We start from the raw sequence: 20,963 nt of genomic DNA, 5'->3' as shown, positions 1-20,963 counted from the left end.
TCCCATTGTGTAATATTTTAATTGTGTAATATTTTTATTCGTCTGCCATGTGCCAAGCATTGTGCATGGGAAGTAGTGCAGCACCCCTCGTGTGGATAACTAGTAGTCACTTGAAGGAATCTCGTAAGTTATTCTGTGACATCTCCTTCACTGCTTTTGCGCAAGTTTCCGATGGATTGTTCTTCTTATGACCCGACGCTGATAGGACAATGTGATATCAATATTGAGATACAGACAAAAAAAATATGTAGGCATTCCCTCTCCAAGGACCTTATTCAGTGGGCCTGGTTTATATTCTAATGAGATGGGACTGTTCGGGTCTCGAGATTAGTAGTATACATTTCACTCAAACCTCAAATCTCTTCTTCCCCCTTAGGTGGGTGTGGCTGAGTTAAGCACAGCCGCTGATTTAATACAACGAAATGGTTTTATTCTGCTGTTATTTGTAAATCGGCTCAGGCTGGAAAAAGCTCCCAATATACGAGAACACCTTCTCTCCAAGATGTTAACTGGATGGTTTGAGTCAACGTTGAAGGTGTTTGCTCATTAATCTCTGCACACAAACCGCTCTGTGGATTCCTGGGGAGCCAGTGCATTACAAGCGACATGCAAGCTGGCTCAATATACTAAGATAGTTTTCTCCTTAAAGATTTATACCCGGGGATAGATTTTAATCCATTGTGGCAATCCTTTACAGAAGGCGGGCACTCGATCAACAATGAGAACATTGATTTGGGCCTGATTTAGAGGAAAGCACAGTTTGTCTTTGCCTTTCTCTTGATTTTAAGCATTCACTATTAGCTGAATTTCAGTTTTTTTTCTTTTGTCAACCCACCCTCTGCCTACTGTTGGATTAGGTCCTAATTATAATATTGCCTCTGTCTGCAGTTGCATGTCGTTGATTTCACGATTTCTCCCCTTTGGTTGTACACGAGTTATGTGCTGTTTGCTTTTTTTTGCTGTTCCACACTGTTTTTAGAAAGAAGAATGCTGCGGGAGCTGCCGCCATTATTAAATGGGCCAGAGTAATTGGCCATTAAAAAACCCAGTTTGAAATTTTGAGTCATTTAATTCACCTCATTGAGGGAACCGTCCCAGCTGCCATGCTTTGTATGCACAGTGATGTATATGAGCAACGCAACTTTTTACCCGTGACACACCATGGGAAGGGTAGTAGAGTCAAGGATAACGTGTTAATGTTGGGGATGAGAGAGGCCAGTGATAAGAGGGGGAGGGAAGAGAGAGAGAGAGAAGGAATGAGCGAGCAGAAGTGAGCTGCACGGAGACCAGCGTCTGTTCTCACAGGGGGCGGGGAAAGGGGAAGGACTCGGGAGTGGGGGTGGCCACAGAGACGTCACGTGATTTGCTGATCTCATCAAGGAGCATAAACCATCACGCAAACTCCGGTCATCCCCGCAGTAGCGGCTTTTGGTTTGTCATTGAGCAAAGAAGGTCACTGCTTCGCGCGCTTTTATTTGCACTTCTGCCGCCGTCTGGAACACTATTCCTTCTTCTTGGTTCTTTCCGTAAAGTCACGTAGAAGGGAAACAATAAGATAATAGAAAATATAAAACAATAAAATTCTCATGACGTTTCGACTGCAACACAAGCAATCATCATCAGGTGTGAAAACCACAGCAAGAAAATTTGAAAAAGTGGCGTTTTTTATTTTTTTAACGTAAAAAAAACCGCCACTTTTTTTCAAATATTCTTGCTGTGGTTTTCACACCTGATGATGATTGCTTGTGTTGCAGTCGAAACGTCGTGAGAATTTTATTGTTTTACATATTTTTATTATTTTATTGTTTTCCTTCTACGTGACTTTGCCGAAAGAACCAAGAATATGAATCCCTGCAGTCACGAAAGCTTTAAATCAAAACTATTCCTTCTTTTATTAGGAATCCACTGGAGCTATGCACTTTTAAATCTAGATTGAAAACTAATTTCTTTAGAACTGCTTTTTGTGTTTAGTTTGTTGTCCTTCCCCCGCACCTCTGATTAGCACGGTTGGCTACGTACAGTGTGAAATAAGTTTAACATACATACGTACATTTACGGGAGACTTGAGCTGATTTAGTTATAGAGATGAATTGAGAGTATTTTTTTAAATCTTTATTTATGCAGAAAATAAAAATATATTGGAAGGATCAACTGTAATGTTTTTCTAAACCTCCCTTAGCTCTCTATCCTCGACACGGAGTGAAGTTATGTCTTGCATAGACTCAAACATGCCGTGAATACAGACTTGTGGTGGTATGTAGGAGATGGCACATGCTATCACATTGGGCAATGTTTTACCATAAACAGAAGATATTGGTGAAATAAAGTGCTCTCCGCAAAAATATGAAACGGAATCTTGTGACATTTAACTGACAGTTTTATCAGCCACAGGCAATGATATTTTAATCATTTTTTTCAAAGCCATTACACTACAAATGTGCATAATGTCAGCCTTGCTGTACTGACATTTTTTGCATATGGTGCATTTATAAACTTGCGTAGAGACCCACGTAGAGACCCTTAGACTCGCATGCTTTGTATCTAAGAACCTTTAGTTTGACAAATCCTGTAATGTTTTACGGTATGGGTTAGACACTGGGTCACTTAACACACATAACTAGTGTAATGGCAACCTCAGCCTCACTTCAAGTGAAGTTCCGGGTATTTAAAATAGTAAATGTGCATCCCTGCAATTTCTTCCTCATACTACTGTTGGCAGAATGACCTCCAATGGAGGGTGCCCTAGAGTGCCCCTCTCGATGATAGTTTGGCCCACTCCACCATGCTGGCCAGGTGTCTTGGAAGAGATGGGAGTACCCACAAGTTACCCCACCGCACACGGCCTGCCAAAACCGGCTTCGTACTACTACTGCTGGCTGGAATATGTAAGTGCATGTTAACCCTTTCCTTTTCCGATGACGTTCGTGTACGTCATCAGTTTTTTTCCCTGATTCCGTTCCGATGATGCACCTGCACATCGTCGATTCGGGATGAATGGGGAGAAAAACTAAAACAAAGGGTTAAATGAACCCGGTAGCCTACGTCAGCAGTCCTCCTGCTGCGTTTGTTTCACACCTGATGACGGTTGCTTGTGTTGCGATCGAAACGTCGTGATGTATTATTTTTTTTACCTACGTGACTTTACCGAAAGAACCAAAGAGTAAAGACTTATTATGAGAGTGGTGCGCTTTGCACGGATGGATAAAACGTTTTTTTTTATACCACATTTTTGCCAAAGTCTACAACACCTGGTATTCGAAACCAAGTATTAACCAGGTTGAATTCAGCGTGGCTTCTGAGATATGATTCAGAGTGATTTTGTCTCAGGTCAGATTGGAGCCCAGATTCATAGATGGCCATTTTCCTGTTCCCTGACCTGAGTTTGATTTCCAGCCATTTGCTGAAATCATGTGGTGAGTAGTAGTACAGTTAATGAACCAGTTCTGGATACCCCCCCTCCCTTCAGCAACCTGCCCTGACCAGAGTGGTGAAGTATGTTCAAACGACCCCCCACGATCAATGCAGCATGGGGTGGGGGTGGGGGGAGCTTAATCCAGAAGCGGATTTCATCCTCGCAGTGGCTTTTGGCTAACCATTGAACAAAGACAGTCACTACATCGCACACTTTCAGATGCGCTACTGTGGCCCTCTGGAACGCTCTCCCGATATTAGGAAGCCACTGGAGCTATGCACTTTTCAATATAAAGTGAAAACTAATTTCTTTAGAATTGCTTTTTGTGTTTAGTTTGTTGCCCTTCCCCCCCGCACCTTTGACTAGCACGGTTGGCTACATACGGTGGCTCTATTCCTATGAAGACACACAAACCATTTTCTAACCCTTTTCATGGCACCAATGCAGCAAAAAAAACGGGATATTGAAATATGCATGCCCACAGCTTATACATGACAAAGGGCCTCTACGAACACGCGCATCCTCTTTCCCGATACAGAGTACTTGACACGTGTGCGCTGCGACGTGGCGACGCGCGAAGCATGTGTCCGCGTGTCTCCTCTCTTAAGACGCTGTTTGTCGACTCGGACCTGTGCCTGTGCGACTGCCCGGGGCTCGTCATGCCCTCGTTCGTGTCCACCAAGGCGGAGATGGCCTGCAGCGGCATTCTTCCCATCGACCAGATGAGGGACCACGTGCCTCCCGTCTCCCTCATATCCTTCTCAATACACGGGCGATCGTGTGGCACATGCGCACAGCTTCCACCCTGTCCAAGGGGCGGACATAACGGGTGGGTTTGCCCCCTCACACTAAAGAGGAGACCCGCAAGCGGTCCTGTTGTGTTGCAAATATTATTGTAATTTCCCTAATTTAAGCGTACTGTGATGAATGTCTCATTTTTAAAAGCGCTCTTGATATGCCTTCGTTTGAAGGGGACACTGTCGTAAGCAAGTACTATGATTATTTTTTTTTATTGTTCGAGCAAATTCGTGCTCTTCTGTCACGAGCAATCGGGATGTCATTTTTGAACACAGTGGTGGCATAAGGTGGCTTCACGTTGCACTCTGTCACAGAAACGTATGTGCAGCTTTTACGTAGGCCCGCTGGTTGGTGAGAGACTCCTTGCAGCTTGTGGGGATTATCCGAGATAGGAGAGGCAGACTGAAATCAGAATAAGAATATTTATTCATGTCGGAGGAATCCAATGAGCTGTGTAAAGCTCTTTTTTCACAGATGTCCAGTCTGGGCGGGTAAGAACAAACAGTACAAAAACATGACGTGGGTCGGTCAACCACAACGTGGGGGGAATCGAACGCTCTGGAGTGCCTGTGTATGTTTTATGGGACGATATGCAGAGACGCAGAGGTCATTTGAAGGGCCTGTGGAAGGCGCGAGATGTAGGCGTGAGCGTGTAAATGTTCACCACGGCCATGCGCCGAATGCTATATTTAAATCGAAATGTAATTGCATGCAAAATGAAAATTGGAATGAATAAATAAATGAAATAAGTAAATGCCCCAGCCGGTTCCCAGAGCCGTTGCACTGCCGATCGAAAATGTCAGCTGAGAATCGAGTTTGGGAATTTTCTTTGCCGCGTAGTAAGGTTTGAGTGATGTTTCTTGCCATACCATTGACTTTTTACGGCACACCATTATGCACGTCTGTCAAGGCTGAAGATTAGTTATAGTGTATATGGGAAAAACGCATTCTCCCCGCGACTTAGAACCTTGCCGCTGTTATTTTTCAGGTATAGAAAATGTGTATGATTCACATGGGCATACATATGAACACTCGTTCATGGATGAACATGATACAAAGACACAGTGGCATACTGCAATGGCCAGGTTGTCTCCAATATCCTTAAATTTGAACGTCTTGCCGTGGGAGATCGAGATCAATTTGCATGTTTATATTCCGATTTTGTTTTTATTATAACGCGGAACAAAATAATTAAGCTAATCTTAATATACAGCATTAAAAAGGCTTTTAGCTACACTTAGCAGCAATAAGCTGTCTTAATATTAATCTTCTTTTAATCTCTAAATGGCTGTATTTTATCGTCACTATAGATGATGGCTGTTTTTTGTTACTGATTTGAAAGGTCATCGTACTGGAAGGCGTTGTAGATACGTAATGATCTCGTTCCCGATAACCCATTCTCTTTACGTGTACACACACGTGAGTCGTGAAGCATGATATAGGTGCAGGGTTTTGAGAAATCCAGTATCAGTAGTACGGAAGGTAGCTTACACACCGTTCTGTGCAGAGTTTGAGGGTTATTCCCTGCTATATATTATCCAGTCACTTGTTTCTCACAACTTGGCGTACATTTACCCACGAAAGTCTCGGCGAGTCTCGGGGATCTTTTTTAGGAGGGTCCTGCATTGCGATCTTGGGCAAAATTCCACTTTTGGTTCCACTTGGCATGTGGCAGGAAACTTGTGTACCTGGAGAAAATGCCAACAAACATGCATACAAGTGAATATCATGTAACGATATACACAGATAGCTTCAATACATTGCTGTACTGTTTTCTCCTAGCCACTCCGCACCATAGATATACAGTTACTTGTGGTTGTCCTGTTTATAGATGAGTTTCCACCATAGGAATCTGTCCTCCACTTGCTCTGGGTAATCAGTGGAGATGTATGTATGTTGAAAATACTTTCGCACCGTACATAGCCGACCGTGCTAATCGGAGGTGCGGGAAATGAGGACCATGATTGATGAGGCAAGTTGCTTGGTCAGGGCTCGGTGTGGGGCACCTCGCAAGATCTGCCGAAGATAGAGCCCTGTGCCTCGGGAGACTCTGTCTCATGGCCAGCCTTCAGATCGAGGAAAGCGAGAAACGAAACGAATTCTGTTGCTAGCACGTTACCGCAGCTATCGACTGCACTTTAACAAAGCGATTTTAATGTAAGCTTCAGGCCTTTTTTGGCGTCACGATATCGGGAAAGAAGTACACGTTAAACAAAAAAAATGCGATTTGTAGGTCACGTGTGTGGGATGGAGGAGGGCAGGTTACCGCGACAGGAACTGGAGTGGCACTCGGCACTTGTCGACTTCGCTGAAGGCCCTACGGCCAGATGGTGGTGGTGATGATGAGTTTAACGGAGGACCCTTGTAGGTCACGTGTCAAATTTGCTACAGTTGCAAGATCTAGCAGAAGGAGTAAAACAACGGCCAAGCGTGGGTTGGCATAAACGGCTTCGATACCACACGACCTCTCGACCCTGACCTTTTAATTTCTTAATTGGCCGCGCCACGTGTGTCAGCATATCCCCCGGGCCGTGTTGGAAGCCACCTACGGCATCAACATTGTGCGGCCACGGGAGGACGAGGACCCGGACCGCCCCCCGACTGCGGAGGAGGTGCTCTCCGCCTACGGATGTGAGTCTCGCGCTGCCTCTGGCGTCGCCTTGCCGCCATGTTCCATTTTTCGTGAAAACGCTACCTCCTTAACGTTCACGATACGACGCCGATCGCGATGCCAGTTTCCCCTCGCGTTGTGATCGTATTTAGCCATTGTTATTGCATTGTTGTGGGTACGCCAACCTCTTCCGGGGGACTTCTGGCCAGTGTGGAAGAGTAGGCCATTGTAACCCTCTGGGGGGGCCTCTCTCGAGTTCTCCGCAGCGGTGTGCTAATCCCCCGGGCAGTGGTGCGAGCAAGCCATTGCAGAGGCTGCACCGTTCGCCTCTCGCGATTCTCCGCCACCCGTGCTTGCTGCGTTGACCCAAACGGCACTGATCCGGCACGGTTGGAGTGGGGAGGCCCCTTCACCCAGCAGTGGATTGACGCTAGCCCTGCACTCCTGGAATCCGTGGCCCATGACGGCCACGGCCGGGTGTCCCTGCCGACCGCCGGGCTTTGGCCTGCGCTCTTCGCACGACGGCACCGCGGCCTCCCCGCCCCCCCCCGTCGTCAGAATGCGCGCAGGCCAAGGGTGCCCCCCGCCACCTGTGCATTCATGCGTGCGCGCAGTGGCGGTGGTGAATTTGCGGTGGCGCGCGTCGAGCCAACGCACGATGATCGAGCGTAACGAAAACCAGATGAGATCACGCCAGTGAACGAGGGATGTATTCGTTGGGAAATAACGATGCGCAGCTCATGAATAGCGAATGTTACTGTAAGGCTTTTGTTTGCGAGTGTTACGTAATGTTTTAGTTGTTTGTGCATGCGAACTGCTGATCAGACGCGGTTAATCTTAGAGCACATCCTGAGTGGTTGTTAAATAGGTCTGTTGATTTTTTTTTGTTCGTTTAAAAGCGCATTGTCAGATGCATTAAGGCTGAAGTTGTTTATATCAACATGTGAAATGCGTGTGCGCGCTCGTAAAATCCGTGGCTTAATATAAATGTTCTATTAACGCTGATAAGTCAGGGCCTATTGTGTTTGCCACTTGAACAGAAGTTGGGCATGTAAACCCCCACGGAGATTCGATGAATCATGACAATTTGCAGTCGTGATTTATTTTATGAATCGATTCCTTTTTTTTCCGATGTTCACAGTGGTTGTATTTTTCTTTTTTTATTTCTTTCATACAGTTTAGTTTATGTCATTAGCATAAATACATCATCAGCATTAACAACAAGAAAAATATGAAAGTGTGTTGTTCGGGGAAAAATGGAATGAACCGGAAAGAGATGAAGACCGAAGAGAGAGTGGCTTGACAAAGACATCACAAGAGATCGGTGCCAGAAAGATGTGGCCACTACTTGAGCACATTGGTACAAGGCAGAGGAAAGTGGAAACAAATGACAAAATGTGCAGTGGACACCTACGGGGTTATATGCCCATGGATTCTGATGGTGACGATGATAGTTTGTGTATAATGTACACACGTAGAAAAACAGAATCATGCACACCGATTCAGTGCTTATATCTTAAGCTTAAAAAAAAAAAAAATTTTTGATCTGCGAATCGCTTTATGACTAATCGAACTAAAATTATTGTTCACAAAAGCGCAAATGCCTATCGGATTAATGACAACACGTGCCCCCGCTACATTGCGGAATGTAATCTGCCAGCTTCAAATCGCTGATGAAAAGCAAAGCAAAGTGGTGCCTGCTGTTATTGCTTTAGAGTTGAGGCGTCGCACTCAATAATATTGGCGGCGCTGTGCGACCACTGGCCATGACCGACTTAAGAAAGCAAACACGGCGCACGTGAACTTCGCCGATGAAAAATTAAACGTACGTTGCCAAACATCTGGCGCGGATTTTTTTTTCTCCTACCGAGTGACATAATTCTGCACGCTTGTGTCGTCACGTGCTTCAACATTAACATATAAATAGACCCGCGCTCCTTTTAATGCATTAACTTTCAGGCCAACTGAGCTGTCCATATGTCTTTTTTTTTTTCCCCTGCAAATAACTGCACTGTGTGCATATTTGCATGAGCGCTCTCGCGAGTTGTTAATAATCTGCCTCTGCAACGCATGCCTGGCTTGGAAACGTGTTAAAGCGCGCTTGACCGAGTACAGAAAACGGTGCTGGTGCGATTTTTGTATTTTTTTATGCCGCTCTTGCAGTTTTTCCACTCGGTCCATATATATTTATTTATTTCTGATAAACTGATTTTTTTTTTCCCCCTCCTTTATCTCTCTCCCGCAGACATGAGAGGTTACATGACGGCACATGGACAGCCTGACCAGCCCAGATCTGCCCGCTACATCTTGAAAGATTACGTTAATGTGAGCCGTTCGTGTAATTGCGGATTATAAAAGGAAAAAAACAAACAATGAGCAAAGAGGATTGTGCTGGATTTAAACTGAAGGAGCCCCCCCCCTTCCACCCCGCCCCTGCCCCTCTTTTTGAACATCGTGTAACAAACACCAGCGCCAGGGCGGTTTCTTTTTGATGTTTCGTTTCGGTGAAGGTCATCGACTAAAATGCAGGCAATACTCCGTCAAGCTCTACGGCAGAGCATTGCGACGCACATATTCATAGACGCTAAATACATCCAAATCATTTTTCGATTTAAAGCTTTCGTGACTGCAGGGATTCATATTCTTGGTTCTTTCGGTAAAGTCACATGACTTTACCGAAAGAACCAAGAATATATTGTTACTGTCAGCACCGTGCCACCAAGCCAAATTAAAATGTTCTGCACATACTTGGCTTAAAAAAAAAGGACGTATGTATGTACGTATGTTCAACTTCTTTTGCACCGTACATAGCCAACTGTGCCAATTGGAGGTGCCTTGTTCAGATAATGTCCGCCACTGATGTTCACTGGCCTGGCATAAAACGTAGTAGTGGTTCGTAAGTGGCGAGTTATATCTGATCCAGTCTTGACCCACAGCTTTCACTTACCCACTCTAACCAGTGAGGTGAAGTATGTTCAAACAATCCCCCATGACCAAAATAGAATGGAGCGGAGGCCTTTATCCAGCAGTGAATTGACAAGTTGTAAATTAAATGTTTTCTGCATAGAATTTTCATGAATTCTAAATTATTGTTTCTCACGCATGCATGTATTATGTTGCATTTATCCTGAGCGTGAGGTTCGATATTGATCTATGAATCTGTGCGCTGATATGTGCCTATAAAATTATTCGGTTGCATCTTCCTGATCTTGCTTCATCATAATCTCCCTCTGTAAACACCGAATATTAGTGTTGATGGGTATTTGAACAGCCCCACGTGTTCCTCAAAATTGGAGGAAAGTTATCTGGCTGGGTGACTCAGCGTTAGAGCATCCCACTTTGAAATCTGGTCATTGGTTGATTTATCTCGTCCCTCTGGAATAGATGGATCATTTGAGCTACTGCCATGGAAATGTAGAAGTTATACCACTGCCTCAAGAGCTGTAAACCACGTTTTTTATGATTGTAACTTTTATTCGTTACATTGAGTTTATTCTAAAATACCGACCTAATTTCCACACAACAGACTCGAGGTACAATTCCCCACTTGCACATAATGGTGTGCCCAGTGTTTTCATTCTTTCTGACTTACTGTGCCCTTGGGATCTGCAGCAGCCTTGTACAATCTCGGGACATGACCAGCTCAACCAAGCTCGCCACTGTGAATGATGTTTCAGAGTTGGGTTGTGGCCCGGCTGTGTTACAGGGGGTTCATTATTTTATTCACTTCACACCCTCCCGCTTAATACCACATGATAGTTCCAGCGAGTCTTGAATTAACCGACTTGGGTATTTGGCAAAAGGCCATTATTCACTTAGAATGCATGTAAGTGTACAGATAAATGTGTGTACTCTCACCGTGATGTAAATATTGATAACACAGGTGCTCTGTCCTAAACGGCTTGCACATGTTTTCTTAATTGAACGCCCATTTCAAATATTTACATTCCAATGTGCGGCATAGCCAATGTCCTAATTTTCCATGTGATTTGCTGCTATTTGTTAGGAATGCTCTGAATTTCATATTAGAAACGGTGCTAGGCACTTGAATTTCTGCAATGGACAACCTTTAATGCGTGGGATAAGATTGATGTGCACATAATGTGCCACGGTAGTGAGATGTTAACTATCTCGCCTTGCATACAGGAGGTCATGGTTTCGATCCCGACCCTAACAATGACTGTATATGTGGGAGTTTGCGTGATCTCGTGGTTGCGTGGATTTTTCTCCGGGTCCTCTGGGGTTTCCCTCCACATTTATAAACATGCTTGTTTCGTATTGGTCTTCTATAAATGTCCACATGAAAAGCCAATTCGTTGACCAAGCATTTGTGGCCAGTGCGCTTCTGAAAAATAGCTATATAGCTCTGGGCCTTACCTGGTAAAATAAACGTGCGATAGTTTTAGTTTAGCGTACACATAACAGGCGTCGGAGCTTGGGGGATTCCTGCAGGAATCGTTTCCCATTCTTACGATGCCCCCCTAGATGACTGCCCACAGCTATTTGACCATATTTCACATGTGGTGGGGTAAAGGGTAGGTACTCTCACCTCTTCAAAGATGCGTGGCCCGCGTGGAAGAGTAGGCCAAAATATCCACTTAAGTGGATGCCCTCCCCCCAACAGTGGCTTCAGCGAGCAGGTGCAGTGCTGCATCTTTACCCTTTGCCTTCCCCTGTACATTGGAAAGTGAAGACCGTGTGACCACAATCCGCAATACAGAACCAGTTGCGTGTTGCTGCGCTTCCCACATGCATTTTTTGAAATATTTTTTTTATATAATAATTTATGAAAAGGCTAATACATTTTAGGATAAACTCTGGTGTATATGAAATGATTCCCACTCATGGGGCATCCACCTTTCTGGTCCTCTGGTCACTCATTCCTGTCCTGGGCCATCTTCATGTCCACCCCGCAGTCATTCACACTGCGTTGAACCTCCTGTTGTCGGCGTAGCAAAGATCAAATAAATGAAACGAACATAAACATTACACGCAGACTAAAAAGTTCCCAATGCTGTAGGCATTGACTGTTACAACACTGCTTTTGAGTGTAATAACGCTGGAACGATTAAACGCGTCAGATGTTAATGTGATTGCATGTTTTTGTATCGGTGGCAGGGTAAGCTGTTGTTTTGTTACCCTCCGCCTGGCTTCGACGTCAAAGCCTTCCAGCACCAGCACGTGGCCATTTTGAGTCCGGATCAGGCAACAACAGCTTCTGGTTCCCAGGGCTCCAAGCGCAAAGCCTCCAAGGGCAAGTGCATTGTTAACGAAGTGGACAAAAGCTTCTTCCATCAGGTGAGAGAGAGCCCTGTGTCAACGCCAGATCGCGTTGAGGCAATGCCTCTGCTGTTCGATTGCCCCTCTTATCCGATGAATGTTTATCTCTGAATTTTAAACAAAAATACGCTGAAAATTACTCCATCGGAATCTACATAGCAATCATTACCCCCCCCCCCCCCACTGAAAAAAACTTTGCAGGATTCTCCTGCGAAAAAGAGTTGTGAGACTCGGTGAGGCTGTCCTGGGTAAACAAGGGTAACATAAATAAATGAAACCTTTTTCTCCATAAAAAAAGTATTTTTTTTTATTAAACCACTAAAGAATTCTCAACTGCCCTTTGAGACGTGATTTTTTTTTCAGGGGAGTCCAGGCGGCTCTGAGAACCGAGCACTGAGCCAGCACTGCAGAGATCTTCAAGGCACAGCCACTTCTGGATTAATTCCTAAAGATGCCTCTGAACAAACCACCTGACATTGCTACTGTGTGCGCTGTAAATATCAGTAGTGTGCCAGTCCGTCAATATGTTTTGGCTTTTTAGTCCCGATTAGCACGGTTGGCTACGTGCAGTGTGAAAGAAGTTCAACATGTATACATAACGGATTTCTTTCACATTATTTTAGTGCAGTTGTTGGTCACTGCGAGGAGCAGTTGCGCAGCGATAGTGGTGTTGTGTTATGACTCAGCGTCTTGAGTCACGCACACATGGATAAGATCGGTGGTAAAGTCACATCTGAACCGGTCATGGCCTCCCCCATCGCTAGGCCATCATATGAGACCATCACATTCCCCACATTCAACCCTTCCCCGTTCCGATGATGCAACGTTCACGCCATCAGTTTTTCTTCAGATTCCATTCCGATGACGTAAGCATATGTCATCTGAACCGAACCGGAATGAAAAATAATATTAAGTAACTTCATCGTTACCGAGCCTCCCACAAGGCCAAGCGGGAGGGCGTGTGGCAGAGTTTTGTATCAGCTATCATAGAGTGTGTCCGTGTCGCTACGGTTCTCTGCGGTGAGTGCAATGTCTTTAAAAACAACGAAGCTATGCCTCTATAAATACAATTTATGCTGAACCACTTGCACTATTCCGAGATTCAGCGGTGAATGGAGCCCCACCCTGCAACTTGTAGCCGTCTCGAAACGGGAAAGGTTTAAGGGACTTGAACACGTTAAGAGTTGTCCTCTTGAAGCTAAGCGTTATCGCCGAATTGTGCAAATAAATTGAATAGGTGTGGGTGAGTGAATCGTTACTACGTGCAGATCCCATGGTCTTTGGTCGGTTTGCTCATTGCTCTGACGTGGACATTATCATCCCCGTTGGTTTAAGTGTTCGCCCTATGGAGAGGCTGGCCTTGACCACACAAAGGTGAAATTTCCACCAGTGGTTCGGGGGTTACCAATCGAGATGAGCATTGTCCAGTACAAATTGGAACAAGGGGAAGTCGCTTGACTTTTATTCCTTTCGAGTGATACCACCACCACCACCACCACATCCTCTTTTCCTATTTTTCTGCTCCTGAGCGTTATTATTGTGCCCGTGCGCTTTTGACAGGACAACGTCAGGGCATTCACCAAGGGCGTGCGGGGCTTGATGGGTCCACATCCGGGCGGAGCGGTGCCCCACGCTGCCAACGCCACCCCGGCTGCCCCTGCCGCCGAGGGGAAGCCCTGGAAGAAGCATGGCAACCGCAACAAGAAGGAGAAAGTGCGACGTCTGTGCAAACACCTGGACAACTGAGAGATGCGATGCTGCGCCTCGCACTGGTGACGACAAAAAGGGAGCTCAAAGAAGCTACCCGCTCGCTGGATCGCTTGTGTCACAACCCAACGTGTGATGTGCTTGCTTGTTAGATTGAACGAGTTGTGTGTGGATGTATGTTGAACTTTGTTCGCACCGTAGGTAACCAACAGTGCTCATCGGAGGTGCGGGGGAAGGACAACTAACTCAACGCAAAAAGCAGTTCTACATAAATGCTTTGTCGCCTAATTTGTGGATTGTTGAGTGTATGTATGTATGTGCCTTTGTCGATCCACTGCCGGATGAAGGTAGGTCTCCCTACGCCGTGTTGGTAACACGGGGTTATATGACCATACTTCACCACATTGGTCGTCATGGAGACTTATGGGCAATGAGAGAAACAGGCTTTCGTTCCTCTATCCAAATAGCGGTAGAATACTTTTGAGTCCATCGTTCAGCCAGCCCAATGGCCTTCCAAAACTTGTGTTCTCCAGCAAGGCAAACATAAGCATCTAGCTGTGCGAGTCAGTGGAGTTCCGGTTTGTCAAAGCCAGCTGTGAACAATTGTTTCACACTTGTCGACCATGTACGCTTTTATCTTCTGTATTTAGTGAGCACCTTAATTTGGATTTTTATTTTGTATATGCACAGTGTTCGCCCCTTGAGATACGCGAAACCACAGACACGGGTGAGGGGGGAGGCAGCCAGAACTGGCGTCAACAATTGCCCAGGCTCTGTGGCCCCTATATTGGGATGTTTGGCCAACTCCGTTTGAGTTTTTATACATGTGGAAGGAAACCGGAGCATCTAGTCAAAACTACAGCATGGGAGAGTAGCCGGGGGGTGGGGGGGATGGAGCGGTTTGTCGGGGGAGGGGAAGTAGGGGGGGGGGGAGTCAGGGGGGAGCCGGGGGGGCGGGTGTTGGTGGGAGAAGGGGTCGACTTGGGAAGGGGTTACACTGAGTAACCCCGTGGAGATGGACGTTAATTAACTTGCTGTGATTCCATACCCTGGCGAGCCAGGAGATTGCGACCTTGATGCCCATTGGTAAGTAGGGAATTGACCGATTTCTGAGGTCCACCAAACTCTTGTCTCTGTCACGTGTGCACCACCTCAATGCAGGTGCCATGAGGAAAGATGCGAGTTGCTATTTGTCTTGTTCACAGTTGCTGTGTTGGTCATGTGGTTCACTCGTGATCATATACATCATTTATAAAGGAAATAAGAGTAATACTAGTAAAGCAGTGCTGTGGACATGTGACGTTTCATTAATTTAAATAAATTCTGATGGTCATGTAAAATTGTGTACGTGAGAATTGTTTCCACGATGTGTAAAATAATAACATGGTTACATTGAGGCTAGCGGAGTGAACAAAAGTCTACAAATAAGCAAGAAAAAAACCCCGATGCAGACGAGACGGTAAGAATGTCGACAAAAAGGAATTGATTCTTGAATTGAATTGCAACCACATTGTAGCAATCATAACAATGCCAAGTTAAAATAGTGTGCTTAAGTCAGCTGTGAGTGCATGCATTTGTGTTATAAATCTTTTTTTTGTGGAGATGGAATTACTGGGAGAAATAAGTGCCACAACCATTGTCATCTTTTCAATTTAGCTAATTCTGCTCTTCGTATTATACCCTGCACACATAACCACAATACATGGTCCTACGTGTTGGGAGTGATGGTAATCTTCCCTGATAGCCATTCCTAAAATCCATAGCCATCAATGTGAAAATAAATTACACTGATGTAAGTGTTGAATATTGGTTCAAGGTAGTTTATAATAATTATGCAGTGCAAAAGTGTTATGGATCGGTTATATTAGGTAACAGTGGGGGCTTGAAGCGGCGGGGAAGTGGTTATTACACTGCGCTATGAGGCCAGCAACGTGAATTTGATTTGGTGATTGATATCTGAACCGAGTCTGGCTTTCCCCCCACCACCTGACTTTACTAACCAACACTGGCAAGCCTGGTTGATCGTCAATCAATTCACAGTGCTGACATGGCATGGGGAACCCTTCACCGAGTAATGGAACGACAAGTCGGTGACTTCCTGCTCAAATTAGCATTGAAGCGGTGCTCATTTCCCATTTACCGCCCTGAGCCAATGGTGAGAATCCCACATTCCTGTGCCGGGGACGAGTATATCCAGAGGACAACCGCTGTTGACTTACGCAGAAAGCGGTTACTCCTTTTATCTTTTCTCGACCTCGGATGATGGGGTTCGTTGAACCGCGAACTCCCGAACACGATTTGATCTTCCGATTGCGAACCGACTGCTCTGAACGCTGAGCACACCTGGCGGGATTGGTGAGTCGCGTGGTACGGAAGCTCATGCAAAAGGGCTTGAAGCCAGTGATCAAGTGCATTCTCGTGCGCTTGGCGACAGAGCATCATCCTTGAATTGACTGTGGCGTCGCCTATAAAAAATAAGCCTTCAATTTACTTGAACCCAAAAATCAAAGTAGACAGGGCACGAGGCATATATGAAGTATTCATTTCATCACCGGCGAAGCAATTCTGTTGACAGCGGCTGATAAACATTTCTGACCGGTGAGTTAAGGAGGACCCCGGCGGGCTACATCAGCACCGGTTTCCCAGCGCTCTCAGGTTGTCCCTCGTTATAAACATGTCCTCTTTACCGTCGATTGTGTGGACAGGAGAAGCATTTTATTCGCCGTTCGCGGTGGGAATGATCGCCCGGTGGAATAGTATTTATGATTTGCATGTTTTTTTTTATTTACGGGCTTCAATACAAACGGCTCCCAAGTGCATTACATACTCGTGCCGGCGATACAATATCACCGGGGAGAAGGGAAGACGAAGACGTGCGATAACATTGTCAACGGGACGACACAAAACGCACGCGTCACGATACAAAGCAGCCTCGCGAGCACAGGTGGGCGTAAAGGGTTCCCCCCCCCCCCCCAAGTCGCAGCCTATCTCTTACAATCCCGAGATGTAACAATCAACCGAACTCCTGCAACACGAGCTGATATCGATCCATTTGAATGTTGTGGACGTGCTTTGGGATGTCCAAGGGAATGTCGAGCCAGAATCGAGGCCAGTCCAGTCCACATCCAAAGCTGCGCATGAAATCCATTATCTCACCCAAACCAACATCAATCTCCCTGGAAAGCCACAGACCGAATGAATTCTACCATCGATTGACGCAGTCCATTTGACTTGATTTTGACCGTAGACTATATGAAGTCGTAGTCACATCCTCATTATCATCATCAAAGTCCTTGAATTAAAGCAAGGCGAGAGTCCAATGAGATTGGAGTATTTCCTGAAGGGCTAAATTAGAATAATGAGTACTCCACGAAAGTGAAAATGAAAGCAGAAAGCCAGACAACACAGGAATAAAGACGCGAAATTAACACAATGTTGTCAATTTTGATTTAAAGCTTTCGTGACTGCAGGGATTCATATTCTTGGTTCTTTCGGTAAAGTCACGTAGAAGGGAAACAATAAAATAATAAAACTATTTATTGTTTCCCTTCTACGTGACTTTACCGAAAGAACCAAGAATATGAAACAATAAAATAATAAAAATATTTATTGTTTCCCTTCTACGTGACTTTACCGAAAGAACCAAGAATATGAATCCCAAGAACACAATGTTGTAATTTAATATAAATACTGCACTTAAGAAAAATACTAAAAATGTAGGCAGTGAACATTTGTTTTGTCTAATCATACCATGTAAACCACTGGTGGATTCACGAGAGATTGCATTGTGTCCATTATCGGTGCAATGCTTTGTTGTATTTGATTGTTCATCTAAATCTGCGGCAGTGTGCTGCACTGTGGTCACGTCTTGGTTGAATGACATTGGATTACATTGCGGACTAAGGAGGGAAAGGGCATGGAAACCTGGCTCACCAAATAGTCGTGAAAAACATCCTGCCTGGAAATTATTATCTTGACTTATTTATCCACTAAAGTAGCATCGAGTTCAAATGGCTTTTTTTTTCTTTCCAGAAGGGTCCTGCAAACATTCAGTGGTTCTGGCCAAAGGAGACTGGATAATCCAGAAGAAATTCATTTGGAACAGGGGAAGAACACAAGCAACTCCATACAGAATGATACCAGAGTCAGAAATCGAACCCAGGTCCTTGCTGCGAGGCACACGTGTTACCATTGTAACATTCCGACCTTCTAACGGCACAGCGCATGTGTAGAAACATATCAAGGTGTAGCCCTGTAATTCCTTTCTCACGCCACTGCTGGTGGAAGGGTCTCCACTCGAGAGGGTTCTCGAGACAGCCCCTGTACAACGTATTTGGCCTACTCTTCCACACTGCCCAGATGCCTTGGAAGAGATGGGAGTACCAACACTACACCCCACCTTACCGATTGACGAAATGTGGTGTACCCGGTTCATACTGCTGGGTGGGCAGAGGAGTATTTAAGACACATGCACCAGCGTCTCAAGTGTGCTGATCATCGCACCACTGCAGCATCCTTATTCCACGTGCAAGCTGCCCAAAGTCCGCTCAGCTTTTAGAAAGTGTTTCAAACAAGGCCTCAAGGCTGTCTGCATATGTACGGTAGCAAAATCACGGCGTGTTTAAGCAGTGTATTTTTTTTAATTTGCGTAATTATGACGCGCTTTCTGGCACACACAAGACGTTGGTAAATGGGTTACTAATGTATTGCGCAATGCTGACAAAAGTAATCGCCTTTATGATACATGTAAGAGCCCTGCTGGATGAGAGCCTCCGCCAGGCTCTGCAGGTCATTGGGGTTAGTTGGCCATACTGCATCATGCTGGTGAGTGCGGGTTGGTGAAGGCAACGAGCATAGGAAGCATAGAATTACGATACAACAATGGATGTTTTCTCTTCTGCCCTCTCATAGCTACCACGTAGCCACAAAACCACAGTGATCACTACGTTTTAATATTTAGCGGATTTTTTTTTTATTCCAGCAGTGGACACGAAACTCATTCCACACGAGGTGTTGCGCCCTGCAGCATTGGGGCCGTCCATTAATGACGTCACGCACATCGGGGGGGAGGGGGGTCAGATATTCGTGACGATGTGTGACGAGGGAGGGGGGGGGGTGAGAAATGTGACGTCACATCAAAATGAGCAACTTTAAATAAATAAGACAACACGTTCTACTTAATTAAATAGACTTTTTAATAAATGTTTTCTCCTACAACATCAGAGTGCAGCGGCACATTAAATACGCACTACAATGACAATAGTTTAAAGCGATATTAAGTATATTCTTTCGGTAACGTCACGTAGAAGAGAAACAATAAAATAATAATTGGCCATACAATAAAATAATTATTAATAATTATAATTAAATCATTATTGCTAATAATTATTTTATTGTTTCCCTTCTACGTGACTTTACCGAAAGAACCAAGAATATGAATCCCTGCAGTCACGAAAGTTTTAAATCGATATTAAGCATGTTTTATATATTTTGGGGGGGGGGGCAGAGCTTTGTGACGTCATATTTGAGAGGGGGTCTGACTTTTTGTGACGCTGTGTGACGATGGGGGGGGGGGTCAAAAATCGTCCAAAATCGCGTGACGTCATTTATGGACGGCCCCATTTCCCTACCTCGCATTTCGCTTCCTGTGCATTAGGGGGTTTGCGTGCAGCGTGACGCGTTGTCCTTCACCCAACAGTCGATTGATAATGGGCCCTAACGTATATATTTGTATTCGTATATCTCACACAAACTCAAAAGTGGGGTGTGAGTCGTGTCACCTTTGCTGGCATTGCTTATGCAGTGGGCTGTTGTACATATTGCAGGATGTTCTGTTTTTTTTTACAACCACCATGAAAAAGTTAAACGTGGAAAATAACCCCATCGGGATATTCCGCTTATGAGCTAAATTGGCCCCTGTTCGCTGGAGCTCGTTCCTCATTTAATGAGGGCCTGTCACCCGCACCATTGTTCCAAAGGCATTCTTCTTCTCCTGGTGTCAAGCGGCGCATCTTAACACGTGATTGGGCTCTGTCGAGGCGTGCCCCGAGAGCTCGTGTTTGATAATGCCTTGTCCGCCCAATTTGACGAAACCAAGGAGACCCTGCTCTTCGAATCTTAATGAGACGAAGATATTTAATTTCCATCGAGCGTTCCTGTTCAAGTAATTAAATGAAAGTAGGTGCAAATGACTTCCTGTACATTTAATTCACTCACTCAATCTTTGAATGTTGTCATCAAGGCTTAAGAAAATGAACAGTGGTTAAGTCTTTTGAAAATGTCATTGTGTCATGGAATGATGATTATTGCAATTACGATATTTTTTTATGTTCATGTTAATAAGGAGTTGGAAGTGGATAATTACAATTACACTGGAAAAAATAGTTTTCGATGGTAATACGTCAGTGCCCCGTGCTCAATTGAATGTTGTCTGGGGCTCATCCCCATTGGTCGTCTTTTCTGTGACGAGAACTAGTCTTTCAAAATAACAAGCATTATAATACACACTACAGCAGTTCAAAAGAGCACGCCGAAGATGAATATTAATGATAATATTGAAGCTTTACGGAAGGAAAAGCATATTAACGTTTACCCAACGAATGCAAGTTTAAACCCCCAAAAAGTCCATTACTTAACTCCATTTCTTATTTTTGTCTTAACCACATACGTGTACATTCCAGCCCACGTCAAGCATCTGTAGTTGCTTGGTTTGCGGTCGCAGTGCAAGCCACTATGTCAGTGTAGCCAGAGTGTCATATCTTATAGCGTTTAATAACCGTAAATCCCTCCCCGTGCAGACGTAGCCTGAAAAGCAGACTTCTCTGCAGGCGTTTAATATTTTTTTACAAGGATCCGCGCGGCACCGTTTGTGTTTGGGAGAGAGGGGGGGGTAGCGGCTCTTAGGTGTTTGCTTTTTTTCGGGGCTACATTCAGTTCGATCACCCGACGCGCGCATTTTTTTTGCGGAACGCAGCGGGGGCTGAGCAATTCGCGCGAAGGGTGCTTCCCTGTCCCCGAGTCAATGTGCACGTAGTCCTGCTTCGAAGGCATTTATTTGATGCTTGTGGCTGGGCCGAGTCACCGTTACCTTCAATTGCTCAAGTTTGCCCCATCTCAAACAAGTAGCGTCGAGAGAAATGCCTCCTTATCTGTCCT

General features: G+C 45.1%; 1 protein-coding gene across 1 annotated transcript in view; it reads left to right on the top strand.

Moving 5' to 3' along the window:
• Window positions 1–14,704, top strand: part of LSG1 (large 60S subunit nuclear export GTPase 1) — a 46,240-nt gene extending 31,536 nt beyond the window's left edge. The window contains exons 10-14 of the mRNA XM_032962256.2: window positions 4,021–4,164; window positions 6,718–6,841; window positions 9,067–9,146; window positions 11,940–12,119; window positions 13,662–14,704. Of these exons, the coding sequence (XP_032818147.2) occupies window positions 4,021–4,164; window positions 6,718–6,841; window positions 9,067–9,146; window positions 11,940–12,119; window positions 13,662–13,847 (714 nt within the window). The 3' untranslated portion in view covers window positions 13,848–14,704. The remainder of the gene's footprint in view (window positions 1–4,020; window positions 4,165–6,717; window positions 6,842–9,066; window positions 9,147–11,939; window positions 12,120–13,661) is intronic.
• Window positions 14,705–20,963: the final 6,259 nt, after the last annotated feature.

The sequence above is a fragment of the Petromyzon marinus genome, chromosome 28, assembly GCF_048934315.1.
Source record: "Petromyzon marinus isolate PM22_M1 ecotype Great Lakes invasive population chromosome 28, UKy_Petmar_22M1.pri1.0, whole genome shotgun sequence".
NCBI lineage: Eukaryota > Metazoa > Chordata > Hyperoartia > Petromyzontiformes > Petromyzontidae > Petromyzon > Petromyzon marinus.
The sequence above is the reverse complement of the archived record's forward strand: the minus strand, read 5'-3'. Positions and strand labels throughout refer to the sequence as shown.